Raw genomic sequence first — 21,733 nt, forward strand, 5'->3', positions numbered from 1 at the left:
ACAGGCTACCTGGAGGTGTGGTTTTAGGCTTGAAATGTCACTAAGTCAGCTAGCGGTCAAGGGCTGTTGGAGAAGTGCCCAGTCTGCCACCCATCAGTGTCATGTTTGACAAGATTGATGTCTGGGAACCAAGGCTAATGGAGACTCAGTGTGTGGATAATGGTCTAAGGAGTTAACCCAGAGATAGGGTATTGAAGGATTCATGGGGGCAGTGGGACACTATACAAGGGGGAGATAATAGTTGCCTGAGCTGGAATGTTTATAGATACTTTAGTGAAGGATTCATAGATGTAGCTTGTTATTGTTCCAAGCTGAGATAAAAAATTCATGAGTTGTTGCGGGGCAGAGTTAATGCTCTGAAGCTGGGCAGAGTGCGGGTAGGGAAGGGGCAGAGTTAATGTTCTGAGGCTGGGGGAGGGAGTATGATGTTACAAATTGATATTACAAATATAGATCCCAAGCACCCCATCATTCCCCCCTTAAACAGATGGCACCCAAATTCATTTGGGGACAAGGGGTGATGGTGTCAGCTTCCTAAGCTGCTTCCTGCTGGGGAGGGGCATAGAGCTGTCCCTGCCTCTCAGGGTTCCATCTTTCAATAGGCTGGGTCTGTAGCCAGTGTCCAGAGCCTGGCTGATGTCAGGTCCAGGGGGTGATGGGTCATGGACTCAGAGAGTGTTTGGTACTCAGCCTGAGATGTCATCTGTAAGTGAAGGGTGCTGAACCTAAAAGACACAAATCTAGCAGAGAGATTAAACAAACAAGGCCCAAAAAGAAGTAAGAGAAAACTGACCAGAAATGGGGTAACTATGGGCTAGTATAACCCATTACTCAGACTATTTCACTGTCCTTTATATTTTTACATACTACCTAGACAAGATACCTCATATGTTTTTATACTTTTACTAACATAATTGTACTGCCTTTAACAAAAGAGGTTCCTGACTTGAACCCCACAGCTAAATAGTAGACATCCATCCTTGTTTCACAAAGCTTGTTTATCCTCTGATTATATTCACTCTGGAAGAAAGAGATACTTCAGAAATTGAATCTTTTACATGTATATTCAGTTACAAATATTAACTTTTGCTTGGATAATGGAATAACTACAAATTCAGATCAAAACAGCAAGATCTCTTCTGCTTTACAACTCATTACATTAATTTAGCAATACGTTTATCTTGCAAATGAAAGTTTTAGTAGGCCTTTTTAAAAATCACACTAGAGATTTAAAAAATTTCTTTTAAAAGTATTTTCCCTTCTTTTAAAACAGTTCAAGATTTATAAATGATCACTAAACTTTTCTGAAGAAGGTTAGTTGAAAACTTTTAGAATGATCTTAAGCAGTTTGCATAACTTTCTGCACATGTTCTAATTCTAGATGAAAATAATATTAGATTTTCCAGTAAGCTAACATGAAAGAGCTCACATCTTTTACTGATTACTTGCTCTGATCACAGAAACCTTCTATAGAAGGAAAAAAGTAGGGACATGTGACATTCCAAATATGACAGGATAAAACATCCTTGACTCTGTTTAAATTCAGGTTAAGTTACAGATATTCAACCAGGCAATATCCATTCCACCTCAAAGCTAGATTCAGGAATAGGTGGGGAACATTCCTTTTCAAAGGAACCTCATGGGTAAACTGAGCCAGGAGGGATCCCATCCCAGAGAGAGGCTAAGATTGTCCCTCCGGCCTTTACCAAATGTAGACTTCCACCTGTCCACAGTACAGGATCACATTCCCTCTGAGTAGCTTGTGGCATTTTCTCTCAGATACTGATTTAATGCAGATAACTATACCAAAATTCAAACAGAAAATAAAACTTAGTTATGGTCCCAAGTGCCTTTTACCTTAAACAATAAGCTTCACCAATCATAGCTTAGAGCCAGTTATAATTATTTCTATTCTCTTGTAGCTGCAATAAGCAAAAAAGTTTTATCAGGAGCCACAAATGTAAGGAATTCCATTTACCATCTTTCCTTCTGAAATCTAAAAGCCAATTGATAGAAATCCTTTCTAATCTCTGCAACTTCTTAGCAAGTTAGGTTCATTTAAAAACTACAAGATTAAAAAAGTTCCTTTCCCAGGCTGAATGACCTTGCTTAACAGAGATAGTTTCTAGGGAATTTGGCAGTTTTACAACATAAGGAAAATTTATATGAATTCTGAGCAGAAGAGACTGGGGGAAGAGGTAATAATGATGCCCCTGCTTAGCCAATTCTCATACATGCAGGAGTACTGTTCTGAATGGGCAGAACTAGTCAGAATAAAGTTTTCATCCAGTCTCCTCTTTTCCACATACAGTAGTCAATTAACAATTTTAAGTTTTAGCATTAAAACAGTAGCCAAATAACTTAGTTAACAATCTTACAATTTTAAACAATCTTAACTGTAATTTCCTTTTATTTTTTTAAGTTTTTTTTTATTAATTAGTTTGTTTCCTTTTAGTTTACAGGATTCAATTCCACAATTACTTGAGTTTCACATTTTGTCCCCCTCCCCCCCGCCATGGCAGCTTATAGTCAAGTATAGGATCTGTAAATACTTTCACATTATACATTAGTCAGGTTATAAGGATGGATTGTACCAGCTGGAATGAAAAATGGTAAAGAGTACTTAAAACCAAATAAGAGAAGGAAAAAGATCAGGTATTTTGCTTCCAAGTGGATATAAACTTGGTTCTTTCTAGTTCTTTCTCTGGATGTACATATTTCTCTCCATCATGAATCTTTTGGGATTGACTTATATCACTGCATTGCTGAGAGAGTCCAGTCTATCAAAGTTTGTCATCACACATATGTTGTGTCTGTAATTGTGTACAAATTTCTCCTGGTTCTACTCTTCTCACTCAGCATCAGTTCTTTTAAGCCTCTCCAGGTAAATATGAAGACTGTCTGCTCCTCGTGTCTTATGGCACAATAGTATTCCATAACATGCATATACTACAACTTGTTCAGCCATTCCCCAATTGATGGGCACCCCCTTAATTTCCAATTCTTTGCTACCACAAAAAAAGCTGCTATAAACATTTTTGTACATATGGGTCTTTCTCTCATTTCTATGATCTCTTTGGGATATAACCCTAGGAGTGGTATTGCTGGATCAAAGGGTATGAAAGTATTTATAGCCCTTTGGGCATAATTCCAGATTGCTCTCCAGAAAGGTTGGATCAGTTCACAACTCCACCAGCAATGCATTAGTGTTCCAATTTGCCCACATCCTCTGCAGCATTTGTCATTTTCCTGTTTTGTCATCTTAGCCAATCTGACTGGTAAGATGTGGCACCTCAGAGTTGTTTTGATTTGCATTTCTCTAATCAAGAGTGAATTAGAGCATTTCTTCATGTGCTTATAGATAGCTTTAATTTCTTTCTCTGAAAACTGTCTGTTCATATCTTTGACCATTTATCAATTGGGGAATGACTTGTATTCTTATAAATTTGACTCAATTCTCTGTATATTTTAGAAATGAATTCTTTGTCAGAGACATAGGTTGTAAAGATTCTTTCCCAATTTCCCACCTCCCTCTTAATCTTGGTTATATTGGCTTTGTTTGTACAGAAACTTTTCAATTTCATGTAGTCAAAATTATCCATTTTTCATTTTATAATGTTCTCTAATTCTTGTTTAGTCATAAAGTCTTTCCCTCTCCACAAGTCTGAAAGGTAAACTATTCCTTGTTTTAGGAGACTGCTTACAGTATCAACCTTTATACCTAGATCATGCACCCATTTAGACTTGATTTTGGTATATGGTGTTAGATAATGGTCTATGTCCAGTTTCTGCCATACTATATTCCAGTTTTCCCAGCAGTTTTTGTCAAATAGTGAGTTATCCCCAAAACCAGGGTCTGGAGGTTTATCAAACAATACATTACTATAGTCATTGACTTCTGAATCTCGTGTGCTTAATCTATTCCATTGATCCACTCCTCTATTCCTCAGCCAGTACCAAGTGCTTTTGATGACTGCTGCTTGATAGTACAGATTGAAATCTGGTAAAGCTAGTCCACCTTCCCTAGCATTTCTTTTCATTAATTCCCTTGATATTCTGGACCGTTTATTCTTCCAAATGAATTTTGTTACTATTTTTTCTAACTCTATAAAGTAGTTTTTTGGTAAATTAATTGGTATGGCACTAAATATATAATTTAATTTAGGTAAAATTGTCATTTTTATTATATTAGCTTGACCCAGCCATGAGCAATTGATATTTTTCCAATTAGTTAGATATGACTTTATTTGTGTGAAAAGTGTTTTGTAGTTATGATTATACAGGTCCTGGGTTTGTTTTGGCAGGTAGATTCCCAAATATTTTATAATGTCTACAGTAACTTTAAATGGGAATTCTCTTTCTACTTCTTGCTGTTGAATTTCATTGGAAATATATAGGAATGCCAAGGATTTATGTGGGTTTATTTTATATCCTGCAACTTTGCCAAATTTATTTATTGTCTCAAGCAGTTTTTTACTTGATTCTCTAGGATTCTCTAAGTATATCATCATATCATCTGCAAAGAGTGATAGCTTGGTCTCTTCTTTGTCTAATTTGATTCCTTTGATTTCTTTTTCTTCTCTAATTGCTACTGCTAACATTTCTAGCACCAGATTGAATAAGAGGGGTGATAGTGGACACCCTTGTTTCACCCCTGATCTTATGGGAAATGCTTCTAGCTTCTCCCCATTACATATAATACTTGCTGATGGCTTTAAATAGATGCTACCTATTATTTTAAGGAAGGCTCCATTTATTCCTATACTTTCTAATGGTTTTAATAGGAATGGATGTTGTATTTTGTCAAAAGCCTTTTCTGCATCTATTGAGATGATCATGTGGTTTCTGCTAGTTTTATTGTTGATATGATCAATTATACTGATGGTTTTCCTAATATTAAACCATCCTTGCATTCCTGGAATAAATCCTACCTGATCAAAGTGTATTATTCTTGAGATAAGTTGCTGTAGTCTTTTTTGCTAGTATTTTATTTAGAATCTTTGCATCTATATTCATGAGGGAGATTGGTCTATAATTTTCTTTCTCTGTTTTATCTCTTCCTGATTTAGGTATCAGTACCATATTTGTGTCATAAAAAGAATTTGGTAGGACTCTTTCTTCACTAATTTTCCCAAATAGTTTGTAGAGTATTGGAATCAATTGTTCTTTAAATGTTTGATAGATTTCACTAGTGAATCCATCTGGCCCTGGAGATTTTTTCCTAGGGAGCTGACTGATGGCTTGTTCAATTTCTTTTTCTGAGATGGGATTATTTAAGTAATTTACTTCCTCTTCAGTTAATCTGGGCAACTTGTATGTTTGTAAATATTCATCCATTTCCCTAAGGTTGTCAAATTTATGTGCATACAATTGGGAAAAATAATTCCTAATTATTGTTTTGATTTCCTCTTCATTGGAGGTAGATTCACCCTTTTCATTTTTGATACTCATAATTTGGTTTTCTTCTTTCTTTTTTCTTTTATCATATTGACTAAGGGTCTATCAATTTTGTTGTTTTTTTCATAAAACCAGCCCTTGGCTTTATTTATTAATTCAATAGTTTTCTTAATTTCAATTTTATTAATCTCTCCTTTTGTCTTCAATATTTCTAATTTAGTATTTAATTGGGGATTTTGAATTTGTTCTTTTTCTAGGTTTTTTAATTGCATGCCCAATTTGTTGAGCTCCCTTTTCTCTAATTCAATCACATATGCACTCAGAGATATAAAACTTCCCCTAAGAACTGCCTTTAAAACATCCCACAGATTTTGGTATGTTCTCTCATTATTATCATTCTCTTGAATGAAATTACTGATTGTTTCTATAATTTCTTGTTTGACCCACTCATTCTTTAGGATTAAATTGTTTAATTTCCAATTAGTTTTTAGCCTGTCTTTCCCTGGCCCTTTATTGCATATAATTTTTATTGCATCATGATCTGAGAACGATGCATTTAATATTTCTGCCTTACTGCATAGAATTGTGAGGTTTTTATGCCCTAGAACATGGTCAATTTTTGAGTATGTGCCATGAACTGCGAAGAAGAAAGTATATTCCTTTTTATCCCCATTCAGTTTTCTCCAGAGATCTATCATACCTATCCTCTCTAAAATCCTGTTCACCTCCTTAACTTCTTTCTTGTTAATTTTGAGGTTGGATTTATCAAGTTCAGAGAAGGGGAGATTAAGGTCTCCAACTACTATAGTTTTGCTATCTATTTCTTCCTCTAATTCCTTTACCTTCTCCTCTAGGAATTTGGATGCTACACCACTTGGTGCATAAATGTTAAGTAATGATATTGCTTCATTCTTGATGGTGCCTTTTAACAGGATAGAGTTTCCTTCCTTATCTCTTTTAATTAGGTCAATTTTTGCTTTTGCTTTATCTGAGATAAGGATTGCTACCCCTGTTGTTTTTTTTTTTTACTTTAGCTGAGGCATGATATATTTTATTCCAACCTTTTACCTTTACCTTGTGTGTATCCCTCTGTTTCAGATGTGTTCCTTGTAAACAGCATATTGTAGGATTATGACTTCTAATCCATTCTTCTAGCCATCTCCATTTTATGGGAGAGTTCATTCCATTCACAGTTACAGTTATGATTGTTTCTGTTTCTTTCCCCCCATCCTATTCCTGCCCCTGTTAATGTTCATATTTTCCCTCCCTTCTTCCTTCCCCCCCTTAATAGTTTTCCTTTTGACCACAGCCTTCCTCAGTGTTCCCTTTTCAGCCCCCCTCCCTTTTCCTCCCCTTTCCCCTTACTACTTCCCTCCCTATAAGCCACTCCCACCCCCCTTTTGTAACCCTTTCCCCCTCCTACTGCCTGTAGGATATTGTTATACTTAATGAAGTATGCTATTTCTTCTTCACATCAAGAGTGACAGGAACAAATCTCATACGAAGCTCCTCTCCCTCCCCTCTTTCCCTCTAAAATGATACTTTTTGCGTTTCTTCTCCATCGAGTCTTATGCTTAACTGGTTGTTATTCCCTCCTTGTACCAGAACCAATGAGGGGAAAGCTCATATGCTTCCAAATCCCTCCCTTATTTTCCTCTGCTATACAGTTTTTAAGCCTCTATGAGTGGCATAATTTACACTTTTCCACTTCAACCTTTCCTTTTCTTCCATTGCAGTCCCTTTGTAGCCCTTAACCAGATTTTATTTAAATCATCATTTTGTATATTTTATAGTCATACCCTCTACTTGTCTATAACCAGTTTGCTCTTATCAAATAGCAGGGTGTGTGTGTGTTCTCTTTGTTTACCTTTCTAAGTCACTGTTGCATCTCGTAATTGGAGGTTGAATTTTCCATTGAGTTCTGGCTTTCTTATCAAGAAGATCTGGAACTCTGTTATATCATTGAATGACCATCTCTTAGCCTGGAAGAATATGCTCAGTATGGTTGGGTATGTGATCCTTGGTTGTAACCCGAGCTCTTTTGCCCTCCAGAAAATTGTATTCCACTGCCTCTGATCTTTCAGTGTAGAGGCTGCCAAATCCTGTGCGATCCTCACTGTGGACCCTCGATATTTGAATTGTTTCTTTCTGGCTGCTTGAAGTCTTTTCTCTTTTATCTGGTAGTTCTGGAGTTTGGCCACAACATTTCGAGGACTTTTCAGTTTGGAATCTCTTTCAGCAGGTGTCCAGTGGATTCTCTCGATTTCTATTTTACCCTCAGGTTCTAGTATCTCAGGTCAGTTTTCCTTAACGAGCTCTTGGAGAATGTTGTCCAGGCTCATTTTTTCATCATAATTTTCTGGTAGGCCTATGATTCTCAGATTATCTCTCCTGGATCTGTTTTCCAGGTCAGTTATTTTTTCTTTGAGGTATTTTACCTCTTTTTCTAATTTTTCATTCTTGTTGTTTTGCTTGACTAATTCTTGGTTCCTCATAGAGTTATTTGTTTCCATTTGGTTAATTCTAGTTTTTAGCAAATCATTTTCCTTGGTTAATTTTTGAAGCTCCTTTTCCATATCATACACTTTTCTTTTTAGAGAGATGTTTTCCTCATTATAATGTTTTTCTAATTCTGCTATTTTCGTTTTGAGAGAATTATTCATTTTATCTTCTATCTCTCTCATTTTGTTTTCAAAGTTCCTTTTGATCTCATCTAGGAGAGCCTTCTGTGCTTGGGACCCATTCCCTGTTGAAGTTTCAGCTTTGGGTGTGGAGTCCACATTGTCTCCCTCTGAAGTTGGTTCCTCCCTCTGAGGATAGTAGGACTCCAGAGTCTTTGTCTTTGTAGTCTGCTTTCTACCCATTTTGAGGCAGGGTCCTAGCCATGCCCTTCCTCTAGGATCCCAAGCCTTTACTGTAGAGGGTTTTGTCCTGGGGCAAGAGTTACTATGTTTTCAGGGTCAGAGGGGGGGTTTGGAGCAAGTGAGGTTCACTCTGTCATCAGTTCAATCTGTCTTTGAAGGTCCTGAAAGGGGCTTTTAAAAAAAATTTCTGAGCTATGAAGTGGTAGCCCCAGGAGTGTTTGCTGTCCAGGACAGGGGCCCCTGTATTTGCTTCTTACCTTGCTCTTTCCAGTCCCAGCCCTTTGGTGATAGGCCTGGTAGTGGACCTTGTGGTTGGTGGGAAGACTTGCCCTCCGAATTGATCAGGCCCCTTCCGGGCCTGCATCTCCCAGCCTTGCTGTGCCTTCTGGGCCTGCCCCTGCATCTTGTAATTTCCTTTTAAACAAAGACAGACTTGGAAGCTTATGATTTCCCAAATTGCAATACTCCAAGACTTTAAGAGAAACTGCTTCTCATACAACATAGAAAATTTAGCTGTTTATCAGTAACAATATCATAAACAATTATCATGATCTTGAATTTGAACTTTGAAATAAAAACAAATAAATTACCAATCTGGTGACCTTAAAACTTCAGTTTTTGAAGTTACACAGAACTAAAAAAAAATTTTTTTTGGTGCTACACAACCAATCGACTTATCACTAGAAATTAATTACATTCTGGAATCTCACATAGATGGTGAATGTAGTGATCCATAAGCCTTCAAATGAACATACATCCTTAGATGAAGCAAACTTGAAAACCACATCCCTATATTTTTCTTTCCTTTTTTTCAAGATTTTTAATTTGCTTAATAAGAATTCTACAAAAATGCCTTTCCAATTCAATATGCACAGAATTATTCATTTCATCATTAGTAATGTGGAAACTATAACTTTAAATCACTGTATATTTCCAGAATAGCCAAAAAGTTAAATGAACAATCAACTATCACAGTAAATATCAGCAGTATTATTACTACCTGTTTGTATCCCAAATATAACAGCTTTAAATCATCAGATACTATAACATAAAAAATCCAATTCACATGAAATAAACATTATAAGATATGGTTAGCAGAACTGATAAAGTAACATAGCTGGTTTTACACAACTTTTACTCCATCTTTTAGTTTCAACAAAATTCAGATTGAAACTGCTTTATCTAACACCATTTCTGGCTCACAATGGTCACTCAATTTTTTACAGTATATGAAGATTTTACAATTTAGAGATACTATAATAAAATAATAACATGACATTAATTGCATTTCCAATTCATCACATGCAAAAATTATTGATAGAAAATTAGGCTTACCAAGTGCAGAGGCTTTTCTCCTCTCCCCACAATTGCAGAGCCTAGTTGTGGACTCAGGGGTTTGAAAGAGGGTCATCTGCATTCTTAGTGTGGACTTCAGGGTACCCAGGGGCCCAGGGCTGTTGCCAGTGGGGCCCTCAATATAGCAAGTGGGGGAGGGTAACTCAAATTCCCTACTATTCTTCAGCACCTCTTAGCGGTATAACTTTTACTCCCATAAATTTCACTTATGTGCCCACTCCTTAAAAACTTCTTTGAAAGTGATACCTTTGACCTTTCTAACAAGGGGTGGAGGAGAGTGTCACATACTCCCTTATCCCAGTTCTAGAGAATGCAAAAACCTCACTTTTCATATCAAATCTTAGAAAATATTCCAATTTGAGGGGCAGCCAGGTGGCTCAGTGAGTAAGAGCACCGGCTCCAGTGATGACCTGGGGATGAATCTGGGCTCAGATACTTAGCATCACTCCCAGAAAAAACTGGCTGTGTAACCTTGAGCAAGTTACTTTTTTAATTGCTTAAAAAAAAGAAAGAAAAAGAAAATATTCCAATTTGCCTAAATGCCAAATATTAAAATGAATTCTGACTTATCTTTAGCATCAAATTAGGAGTGACACTTTCTAAAAATGACCAGAATGAATTCAGTTGCCTTTCAGTTGCATTCTGATACACAAAACTTTCCTCTTTTAGGTGAGGCAGGAAATAGTTAAATGTTTGTCTGCCTGCTTCTTTGATCTGAGGGAGAAGATTCTTATATATGTATGTATGTAATTTAAGCAGCAGACACTTGTCCCTAGACAGAGCATCCTCCATCCCAAATGGGACGTGACCTGGGTCTATTTAAAATAGACTGGATTCCAGTCTGTCCAAGACTGGAACCGTCCAATCAAGCCTTCCTAGGTGCTAGAAGGGAGAACCCAACGAACAGGAAGAGAGGGAGGAGGTAAAAGGAGCTTACAGGAGCTCCAAGAAAGCTTGAGACCACAGACTTCCCTCCTGGCTGGCTCACCAAAATGATGAGGGATGACAATAGGTTCAGCAGGAACTCTGATCTTTATCTAAGACCAGAAAGCCTGAGATTCAGTCTGGAAAGAATTCAGCCCAAGCCAACTTGGAGTCAGAGTCGTAAAAGTTTAATGTATGCTTTACAGAGGGCAAGAGTCCTTAGGGGACCTGCAAGCTTAAAGAAGACACAGGCATAGCTTTTAAGGAGTTAAGGCTATTCATTGGATGTCATTTATGCTGACCAGGTGAGAAGAGGGTGGGATTAGGGAGGAGTTAAGGTGAGGCCAGTGTTTAAAGGAACATGCACTTTTAATGTCAACTTTGCAGGCCTATTATCCATAATTCACCGGGAAATAGCCAAGGGGGGGCTACCTGGAGGTGTGGTTTTAGGCTTGAAATGTCACTAAGTCAGCTAGCGGTCAAGGGCTATTGGAGAAGTGCCCAGTCTGCCACCCATCAGTGTCATGTTTGACAAGATTGATGTCTGGGAACCAAGGCTGGAGACTTGGTATGTGGATAATTACTAAGGAGTCAACCTAGAGATAGAGTATTGAAGGATTCATGGGGGCAGTGGGGCACTATACAAGGGGGAGATAATAGTTGCCTGAGCTGGAATGTGTATAGATACTTTAGTGAAGGATTCATAGATGTAGCTTGTTATTGTTCCAAGCTGAGATAAACAATTCATGAGTTGTTGCGGGGCAGAGTTAATGCTCTGAGGCTGGGGGGTGAGTGGAGTGTGATTTTACAAACAATTGGTTTTACAGACTGATGTTACAAATTGAGTTTACAAACTGATTTTACAAACATAGATCCCAAGCACCCCATCACCACCATGCTAAGATACTGTTTTATGTGCTTATAGATATACTAGGGTAAATTACCTCATATAAAAGCGACAAGAGAAAACTGTTACAATGGAGGGAAGAACAGGAAGGTGAAAGGGAATGAGACAACCTTACAGTCACTGAGTTTGGCTTAGAGAGGGAATAACACACTCAATTGGGTATTTTACCCTACAGGAAATTAGGATCGAAGGGAATAAAAGGGGAGATGATAGAAGGGAGGGCAGATTGGGGAAGAGAGTAATTAGAAACACTTTTGAAAAGGGGCAGGGTCAAAGGAGAAAAGAGAATTAGTGGGGGGCATGAAAAGATGAAGTGAAATGTAGTTAGTCTTTCATAATATAACTACTATGGAAATGTTTTGCATAACTACACACTTTCATACACACACACAAAAAGGAAAGTAGACTTGGTATTTTCAGTGGGGGGTAATGGAAATATGGTGAGAAAAATTTGTAACTCAAAATCTTGTGGAAATGAATGTTGAAAACTAAAAATAGATAAATAAATTGGAAAAAAAGAAATGGATTTCACCCAAACCTCTCAAAATCAACATGTACGAAAGAAGTCTCATGATCTCTCCCCCAGAATCTACTCCTCTTTTTAATTTTCCTGTTGAAGAGACCATTCTCTTTCCTGGGTTTACAACTGCAGTTATCCCTTATTCTCCATTCTCCTTTACCCAACCCCAATAGTCAATTAGCTGTGATATCTCAGCCATGTTACGTTCACACATCTCTAGAATCTCTCTCTAAATTTTCTCTGCTTCCAATACCACCCCAGTTCAAGCTTTCATTACCTCCTGCCTGGACTATTGAAGAAGCCTCCCAATAGGTCTTTCTGCCTCAAATCCCTTCCCTCTCCCCTCCATCACACAACTACCCACACACCTCATATCCATCTACACAGCTGCCAAAATGACATTCTGAAAGCATATGTTTTTGCCATGTTACTTCCCTGCTCAGAAGCCTCTAGTCGAGGGGATCTTAGATTTTTTTTCCATCATAAACCCCATTGATACTCTTGATAAAACTGATGAATTCCTCAGAATAATGTTTTTAAATGAATAAAACCCACAAGGTGGCAAAAAACAGTTATATTAAAAAATAGGTATCAAAATATGAACAAAAACAGGAACAAAAAAACCACAACCAAATCCCACAAATACAAGTCAAGTGAATAAGCATTTATTAAGGGCTACTTACTGGTGTGTCAGGCACTGTGCTAAATGCAGGGCATACAAAAAAAGGAAAGGAAGAAAGAAGAGACCTTTGCCCCATAGTCCAATATTTTAAGCCCCACTCATTTGAAGGGGGAATGGTGGGGGGCTTCTGCTCAAGCCTCAACTGTAAGATATTGTTTTATGGGCTTATTTTGTGTTATTCCGGTTAAATTGTTGTAAAGTTTTTTTTGACACCAGTTACCCCTAAACTCCCATTAACCTATAATGGAATGTATTACTAATGTATTTTTGCTACGTAAAGGACATGAAAGATCTTAGGGCTGAATGTAATGGTAAGGGAAATCTGAAGATCTTCACTGTACCTTAATAGGCCACAGAAAGTAATCACATGGAACCTGTGATGGGAGGAACTTGCTGGAGGTTGGAGCAAAGCCCAGAAGAAGCTGGGAGTCAGAGCTAGCCTAGAGAGTTAGGAGGAGGCACGAGTCTCAGGCAAGGAGACGGAGAAGCTCATAAGTAAAAGTTGGTTTTTTGCCGCCTGTACTCTTCTGCATGTGGTGGGGTGGGCTTTGCCTAATTGACATTTCTGGTGTCAGCACTTGGATTCTCCATGCCTAGGAACTTCTTCCTGACCCTGGAAGGGGTGATCCAGCTGCTTTGTTACTGATTTGGAGCTTTTGATGTCCAGCCTGCTGTCTCCTCCTCAGTGGTCTGGTAAATGCCTCCCTGCTTGACTCCCAATCTCTTGTCTCTTTCAGTTGAGTTCATTTATTAGGAGGAAAAAAGGTGCCAGGGCTGATAAAGGCCTGGAAAGAGTAACACTGATCAATGACTAAGTCCCAAAGTGCTCAAGTGTTTATAGCCACAGGGTGGAGACATCTTTCTGGGCTCCCCAGGGCAGACACCCAGTAAATGGGGACATGGTGAAGGTCCTGCTAGTGGGGTCTAGTGAAAGCCTACAGTTAGGACTAATGAGTCCCAGAGTTTGTGGTTTAGTCAGAGTTAAGAACTTATTAAAGCCCCAGTTTTTAATTTAGGTTGTCTGCATTACTTGCCAAAGTCAAATTCCAGAATTTTCCAGAAATTCCAGAAAGTTCCCACAGAGAACCAAACTTCCCAAGTTATGCCTGCAAGAGGGCAGCAGCTGGCTATATAGACATATTATGGGCCTCAAACCTGCAGGTACTTCACTAATTGGCAGAGATTGACCCAAGAATACCCCTTCTTACTGTTGCCTAATGTGGGGTTCTTTTGATCAGAATAAAATAAATTACCTCAAGAAATGTCTTAGTGAAGTCAAGGAGATGTGTCCCTTTCAATAAATGGCTACTCAAAACCACCAAAGGAGAATCATCTTGTCACTTGTATTGTTTTAAGGAAAGCTTCAATAGGATAAAAAAGAATGGGGAAATGGCAGAAGAGAAGATCTTTGCCTTCCACAATAAGAGAATTGTATTGTTCAATTAAAACAGGAAATCAGAGATTTGTATGCATGTCAGATCAAATCACCCAGCCCTATGAAAATCACCTGTATCTGATTGCTACTATCTCAGGGTGTTAGGGGAGGCATAGAATTTGGATCTGAAAACTTTAAATAAAAATATTTTTAAACTTACAAACAAAAGTACTTTTTGCCAAATGGAAAGGGAGGTACAAAAACTCACTGAAGAAAATAATTCCTTAAAAATTGGAATTGAGCAAATGAAAGTTAATGACTTTCTGAGAAATCAAGAAACAACAAAACAAAACAAAACAAATGGAATGAAAAAGAGAAGATGATATGAAATATCTCCTTGGAAAAACAACTGACCTGGAAAATAGTTCCAGGAGAGATAATTTTAAAATTATTGGATTAACTGAAAGCCATGATTAAAAAGAAAAAAAAGAGCCTGGACATCATCTCTCAAGAATTAAGCAAAGAAAACTTCTCTGATATTCTAGAACCAGAGAGTAAAATAGAAATTGAGAAAAATCTAACAATCCCCTCTTTGAAGAGATCCCATAATGAAAACACTGAAGAATATTATAACCAAATTCCAGAACTCCCAGTTCAAGGAGACAATATTGCAAGCAGCCAGAAAGAAACAATCCCAGTATTGTGGAGGCAGAGTTAGGGTACCTCAGGATTTAGCAGCTTCTACATTAAAGGATGGGAGGACTTAGAACATTGATATTCTGGAGGACAATTGACCTAGAATTACAACCAAGAATCACCTTCCCAGTGAAGCTAAATATAAAATTTCTAGGGGGGAGGGGTAGGGGGGGCATGAATAGACATTCAATGACATAGAAAACTCCTAAGCATTCTTGATGAAAATGAATAAAAAGAGAACTGAATAAAACATTTAACTCTCAAATACAAGACTGAAGAGAATCCTAAAAAGGTAAACAGGAAAGGGAAATCATAAGGGGCTTAAAAAATGTTGAACTATTTACATTCCTATATGGGAAGATGATATTTGTAACTCATAAGAACTTTCTCATCATTAGGGTAGAATGTGTATGGATGATATCTAAAAAATAAAATTAAGAGGGGAGAGAAGAATGTACTGGGAGAAAGAGGAAGGGAGAGGTAGAAAGGGGGTAAATTATCTTACATAAAAGAGGCAAAAAAGTTTTTAGAGTGGAAGGGAGGAGTGGACAGATGAGGTGGAGTGAGTTAAACTTACTCTTATCAGAATTGATTCAAAGAGGGAATAACATACATACTCAATTGCATATAGAAATCTCTCTTGCCCTACAGGAAAGGGGAAGTAGATAATAGTAGGGGGGTGATAAAAGGGACGTCAAATTGGTGAAGGGGGTAGTCAGAAGCAAAACACTTTTGAAGAAGGACAGCATGAAAGAAGAGAGAGAATGGAATAAACAGGGATGGAATAGGATGGAGGAAAATACAGTTAGTAGTAGCAACTGTGAAAAAAAAATTTTGATACAAGTTTCTCTGATAATTGTCTCATTTCTGAAACATATAGAAAACTTAATCCAATTTATAAAAATCAGGACCAGACCCCAAATGATATATGATCAAAAGATATGGTCCATTGTCAGATAAAGTAATCAAAGTTGTATATAGTTGTATGAAAAAAATACTCTCTCTATTGATTTGGATAAATGCAAATTAAAACAATTCAGAGATACTGCCTTGTCCCTGTTCGAATAGCTGAAAGAACAAAAAAGGAAAATGACAATGTTGGAGGGCATGTCAGCAAAATGATACATTAACACAGTGTTGGTGGAGTTGTGAACCCATCCAACCATTTATTTTATTTTTAAAATTTTATTTATTTTTAGTTTTCAACATTCATTGCCATAAGATTTTGAGTTCCAAATTTCCTCCCCATTTCTCTCCTCCCACCAACCCAAGATAGTGAATACATTGGTATAGGCTCAACATATGTATTGATATTAAATCTATTTTTGTGTCAGTCATGTTGTAAAGAAGAATTAGAACCAATAGGAGAAATCTTGAGAAAGAAGAAACAAAAAAGAGAGAAAGAGCAAATAATATGCTTCCATCTGCATTCATACTCCATAGCTCTTTTTCTGAATGTGGACAGTACTTTCCATCATGAGTCCTTTGGAACTGTCTTAGAGCCAAGAAGAAATAGGTCTATCAAAGTTAGTCATCACATGATGTGGCTGTTACTATATACAGTGTTCTGCTTCTGCTCATTTCACTGAGGATCAGTTCATATAAGTCTTTCCAGGTTTTTCTGAAGTCCACCTAATCATCATTTCTTATAGCACAATTGTATTCCATTATATTCTTATTCCACAACTTGTTCAGCCATTCCCCAGGTGATGGGCGTTCTCTCAATTTCTAATCTTTGCCACCACAAAAAGAGATGCTATAAACATTTTTGTAAATGTGGTGCCTTTTCCCATATGTATGATCTCTTTGGGAAACAGACTTAGGAGTGGCATTGCTGGGTCAAAGGGTATGCACAGTTCCATAGCCCTTTGTGTATAGTTTCAAATTCCTCTCCAGAATGGTTTGATTCAACTTTAAAAACAATTTTTTTAATTGATGAGGGAGCAGCTATGTCTCGCAGTGAATAGAGCACTGGACCTGGAGTCAAGAGGACCGGAGTTCAAATCCAGCCTCAGACACTTGACACAAAAATTAACTGTGTGACCTTGGGCAAGTCACTTAACCCCAATTGCCCTCCAAAAAGCAAAAAAAAATTTTTTTTGATGAGCAGGATGCTCTCAGGGAAACCTAGAAAGACTTACGTGAGCTGATTCATAGTGAAATGTGTTATGCATAAAGCAACAGCTATATTGCAAAATGATCAGCTGTGAATGACTTAGTACAGAGGTGGAGTTTGGAGGCCTGGGAGGAATTTAGGGGGAAGAGGGGATCACTGCAGTGGGCATGGAGGGGTGCGCTTGGGGAGGAGGAGCAGTCAGGATCCTTGAGTCCTGGCCTTGGGTGTGATTGGAGGAAAGGTCTCAGTCAGGGCTTGGGGGTGTTCTGGGATTGGACAGAGTGGTGTTCTTGGGACTAGGACTGGTGGGAAGCAGAAATCTTTGGGCTGAGACTGCTCTTCCTCACCTGGAGCTCAGATTCTCTCTTTTTTCCTTTGGACTTCAGCTCTCTCTTTCTTCCCTTTGACCTGAACTCTCTCTGCCTTCCAGTTGCCCACTCTGTGCGTACAGGTCCCAGGTAGGGCTGAACCAGGGGCCTCACACACATCCTGGATTTTGCTGGCTCTCTTTGACATTGGGTCTCATTCTAGGGGTCAGCCAGAAGCATGCCTCCCAGGTCTGGCTACTGGATATAACAAGGCTGGGAGGTAGCAGAACAATGAGATTTGGGCCTAGGACAAGGAAAGGTTTATGGCCTCAGGCAAATGTCTCATCCAGTGGGAAGATGCAAGGGGGTTCCCAGAGCATAAACTCCATCAGAACCACTGAGAAAAAGGTGTATTCCTTTCTGTATTTGTTCAGTTCCCCCTAGATCTCTATCATATCTACCTTGTCTAAAATTTTACTCACTTCCTTAACTTTTTTCTTAATTTTTGGTTAGATTGATCGATTTTTGAGAGAAAAAAATTAACATCCCCTATTGTACTACTGCTGTCCATGTTCAATTGCAATTCATCTGTTTTTAAAAACTTAGATGATATAGTATTTGGTGCATAAAGGCTCAGTATTAATATTGCCTCATTGTCCACGATGCCTTTTATCCCAATGTAGTTATGCTGTTTATCTCTTATTAAGTCTATTTTAGTCATAACTTTGTTTGAACTCATTACTCCCCTGTCCTTTTACATCAGCTGAAGCACAATGAATTCTACTCCAACCCTCCATTTTAACTCTGTGGGTGTTTCTCATTCTTAAATGTGTTTCTTATAAACAACATATTGCTGGATTCTAATTTGTAACCCATTCCTATTTTATGGGTGAATTTATCTCATTTCCATTCAAAGTTATCATTACTATTTGTGAATTTCATTCTATCTTATTTTTCCTATCTTCCTAATCAGCCTCTCTTTTTACCCTGTCCCTGTAATCTGGTCTTTTCCCCTTGTCTTCTTTTTCCTTATAATACTCACCCCTCTAAAAATCCCTCCCTTATTCTCCCCACTTAATCTATATATGTCTAAAAAGACCTTTCCCCATCATGTCCCCCCTTCCCAGTTTTCTCACCTCTTTAGAAGTTCAGAAGACTGCTAAACACAGCCCAGGCTCTGCGGCTCTTTTCTTCACTTCCAGATTCCACCCCTGCTTCTGGCTAAGTCTATTCATCATTAGTCAGACTGGGCAATGCTTCTAGCCTTGGATGACAAGGTAAATTCAATCAAACAGTCAAGCTATGCTGAGAATATTCTCCTTTTAAAATTTTTTTCCCATTTTATTTAATTATTTTTTGAATTTGTTCATTTACTTTTAGTTTATAAGATTCAGTTCCACAGTTCTTTTGAGTTTCAAATTTTCTTCCCTTCCTCCACCCCCTCCTCCCATGGCGGCATACAATCAGGTATAGGATCTGCAGATACTTTCACATTAGACATTAGTCAGATTATAAAGAAGGATTGTATCTGACGGAAGGAACAATGGGAAAGAGGAAACAAAATCAAACAAGAAAAAGAGAGCAGGTAATTTACTTCAATCTACATTCAAATTCTGTTCTTTCTCTAGATGTAGACATCTCTCTCCATCATGAGTCTTTTGGGGTTGAATTATAACCCTGGATTGCTGACAAGAGTCCAGTCTATCAAAGTTCGTCATCACACATACATTGTGTCTGTAATTGTGTACAAATTTCTCCTGGTTCTACTCTTCTCACTCAGCATCAGTCCGTATAAGCCTCTCCAGGTAAATATGAAGTCTGTCTGCTCCTTGTTTCTTATGGCACAATAGTATTCCATTACATTCATATACCATAACTTGTTGAGCCATTCTGCAATTGATGGGCATCCCCTTAATTTCCAATTCTTTGCCACCACAAAAAGAGCTGCTATATTTTTATGCATATGGGTCTTCCTCCCGCTTCTATGATCTTTTTGGGATACAACCCTAGACGTGGTATTGCTGGGTTAAAGGATATGAAATTACTTATAGCCCTTTGGGCATAGCTCCAGATTGGTCTCCAGAATGGTCGGATCAGTTCACAACTCCACCAGCAATGTATTAGTGTTATAATTTTTCCACATCCTGTCCAGCATTTATTTCCCTGTTTTGTCATCTTAGCCAAGCCAACTGGTGAGATGAGGTACCTCAGAGTTGTTTTGATTTGCATTTCTCTAATCAATAGTGATTTAGAGCATTTTTTCAAATGCTTATAGATATCTTTAATTTCTTCCTCTGAAAAATGCCTGTTCATATCCTTTGACCATTTATCAATTGCGGAATGACTTGTATTCATATAGATTTGAGTCAATTCTCTGTATATTAATTTTTTGAACTAGTTTTTTAGTTTACATAATTCATTTCCACAAGATTTTTGAGTTGGCAAATTTTCTCCCCATTTTTCCCCTACCCACCACCCCAAAGCAGCCATCCCATGAATATCCCCTCCCCCAATCTGCTCTCTCCCATATCTTTTAAAGGAGAGATGGATTTTCCTGACTTAAAAAAAGAAGCTATTGATTTGGTACTGTGTATTGAATGGCATTACTAAAAATCTGCATTTTATACTTTATTGTATTCTGTAAGTAACTCATGTAACAGGCCGAATCCTTCTTGGGAATGCTGTAGGAATGGCTTCCATAAGTCTTTGGCCAATTTCTTCTGTCTAACCAACAGCAGTCATTGTTATTAGGCAGTGCCTAAGAATGATCTTCTAGGAGCTTTTTACCATCAGTGATTCAGTCTCACACTTCTGCCTCCTCAGGACTCACCAGAACCTATACCAACTGATATGTTAGGGAGGCTGGGCTAATAAGTAGACCAGGTGATTTGCAGTTCTGTCAAATTGCCTGGGGTTTCATGGGCTCCTGAAAATTTCTTGGCCATAGCCCAGAGTCAACCTTGGTCCCGGATATAAAAGTGAGTCATTTTGGCATCATCACCCCTCCTGGCCTTTATTATTTATCTTAGAGAGAAGCTGGGGCGCCAGGGTCGTAGACTCAGAACTCCCTCCTTCCCTGATCTCATTCTGAGGGAGTGGGTTTTCTTTGGGGAGGGGTGGATAGATTTTCTTAGCTTTGGACAAATTGATCTAACATGCCCACAGATATGTTTTACTGTTGTAATTGAGTTCTATCATGGTGGAGGGCCCTAAACTTCAGCCCTTTCCACATCCTTTTTAATGCCATTTCAGGCTTCCTTAAAGTAATCCAAGTTACAAGAGGTTTCTCCTTTGGTTGTTCTGAGAAGTCATTTATGAAAAGCATTCTATTTTTTTTTTGGAGGGCAATTGGGGTTAAGTGACTTGCACAAGGTCACACAGCTAGTGTGTCAAGTGTCTGAGGCCAGATTTTTTTTTTTTAAAGAAATTGGGGTTAAGTAACTTGCCCAAGGTTACATGGCCAGTTTTGTGTGTGTGTGTGTGTGTGTGTGTTAAGTATCTGAGGCTGGAACCAATCCCGGATCCTCCCAACTCCAGCCCCCCACCCCTCTTACTCACTGTACCACCTAGCTGACCCTGAGGCCATATTTGAACTCAGGTCCTCCTGACTCCAGGGCCAGTGCCCTATTCACTGTGCCACCTAGCCGCCCCAAGTATTCTATCTCTTAAGGTAATTTATTTTATTCTATTCAAAAGAACCCCACATTGGTCAACAGTGATAGGGGTCATCTTGGGTCAACTTCTGCCAATTAGTTAAATACCTAAAGGTTTGGGACATATAACATAGACATGTGGCCAGCTGCTATCTCCTTGGGGGGATAGTTCGGGAAGCTTGGTTCCCCTTGGGTGCTTGGGTAGAACAGTGGACCTTCTCAGAATACCCCATTTACATGCCTCTCTTCAAATATATGAATTCTCTGATGTGAAAAGAAGGCTGACTTTTGCCTGAAGGCTTTACCACATGGCTTGTGTTTTCTCCAGTGTGAATTTTCTGATGCTTAACTAGACCTGAGCTTAATCTAAAAGCTTTTCCACACTGATTACATTCATAAGGTTTCTCTCCAGTATGGATTCTCTGATGCTCAGCAAGATCAGAGCTGCTTCTGAAGGTCTTTCCACATTGATTACATTTATAAGGTTTCTCTCCAATGTTTTCTCTGATATTCAGCAAGACTAAAGCTGCCCTGGAAAGCCTTTCCACACTGATTACATTCAGTTGGTTTCTTCCCAGTATGGCTTCTTGGAGATTGAGCTAGATTGGGGCTGCGTCTGATTGCATTCATAAGGTTTCTCTCCAGTGTGGATTTTCTGATGTAATCTAAGGTGGGCCTTCCGTGTAAAAGCTTTACCACACTGATTACATTCATAAGGCTTCTCCCCAGTATGGATTCTCTGATGTAGGGTAAGACTGCCTCTCTGTGTAAAAGCCTTTCCGCATTTTTTACATTCATAAGGTTTCTCTCCAGTGTGGATTTTCTGATGTACTCTAAGGTGGGTGCTCCGTATAAAAGCTTTACCACACTGATTACATTCAAATGGTTTCTCCCCGGTGTGGATTCTCTGGTGTTCAGCAAGACTGGAGCTGACT

At 38.4% G+C, this 21,733-nt stretch overlaps 3 protein-coding genes across 3 annotated transcripts in view; 2 read left to right on the forward strand and 1 right to left on the reverse strand.

Annotated features, from left to right (window-relative positions):
* The window catches only part of LOC138168284 (zinc finger protein 420-like), a 771,269-nt gene that overhangs the window by 461,517 nt on the left and 288,019 nt on the right, over positions 1-21,733 (forward strand). The gene's annotated exons all lie outside the window — the stretch shown is intronic.
* LOC138168287 (zinc finger protein ZFP2-like) overlaps positions 1-21,733 on the forward strand; it is a 273,297-nt gene that overhangs the window by 60,600 nt on the left and 190,964 nt on the right. The gene's annotated exons all lie outside the window — the stretch shown is intronic.
* LOC138168295 (zinc finger protein 585A-like) overlaps positions 18,460-21,733 on the reverse strand; it is a 93,274-nt gene continuing 90,000 nt past the window's right edge. Inside the window, 3 exon segments of the mRNA XM_069097372.1 lie at positions 18,460-21,293; positions 21,295-21,411; positions 21,413-21,733. The exon segment at positions 21,413-21,733 is cut by the window's right edge and continues 87 nt beyond it. Coding sequence (XP_068953473.1) covers positions 21,032-21,293; positions 21,295-21,411; positions 21,413-21,733 — 700 coding nt within the window. The 3' untranslated portion in view covers positions 18,460-21,031.

Source organism: Petaurus breviceps, unplaced genomic scaffold (assembly GCF_028583685.1).
Source record: "Petaurus breviceps papuanus isolate PSGF00001 unplaced genomic scaffold, PetGlider_PUasm1.0 356, whole genome shotgun sequence".
Lineage (NCBI taxonomy): Eukaryota > Metazoa > Chordata > Mammalia > Diprotodontia > Petauridae > Petaurus > Petaurus breviceps.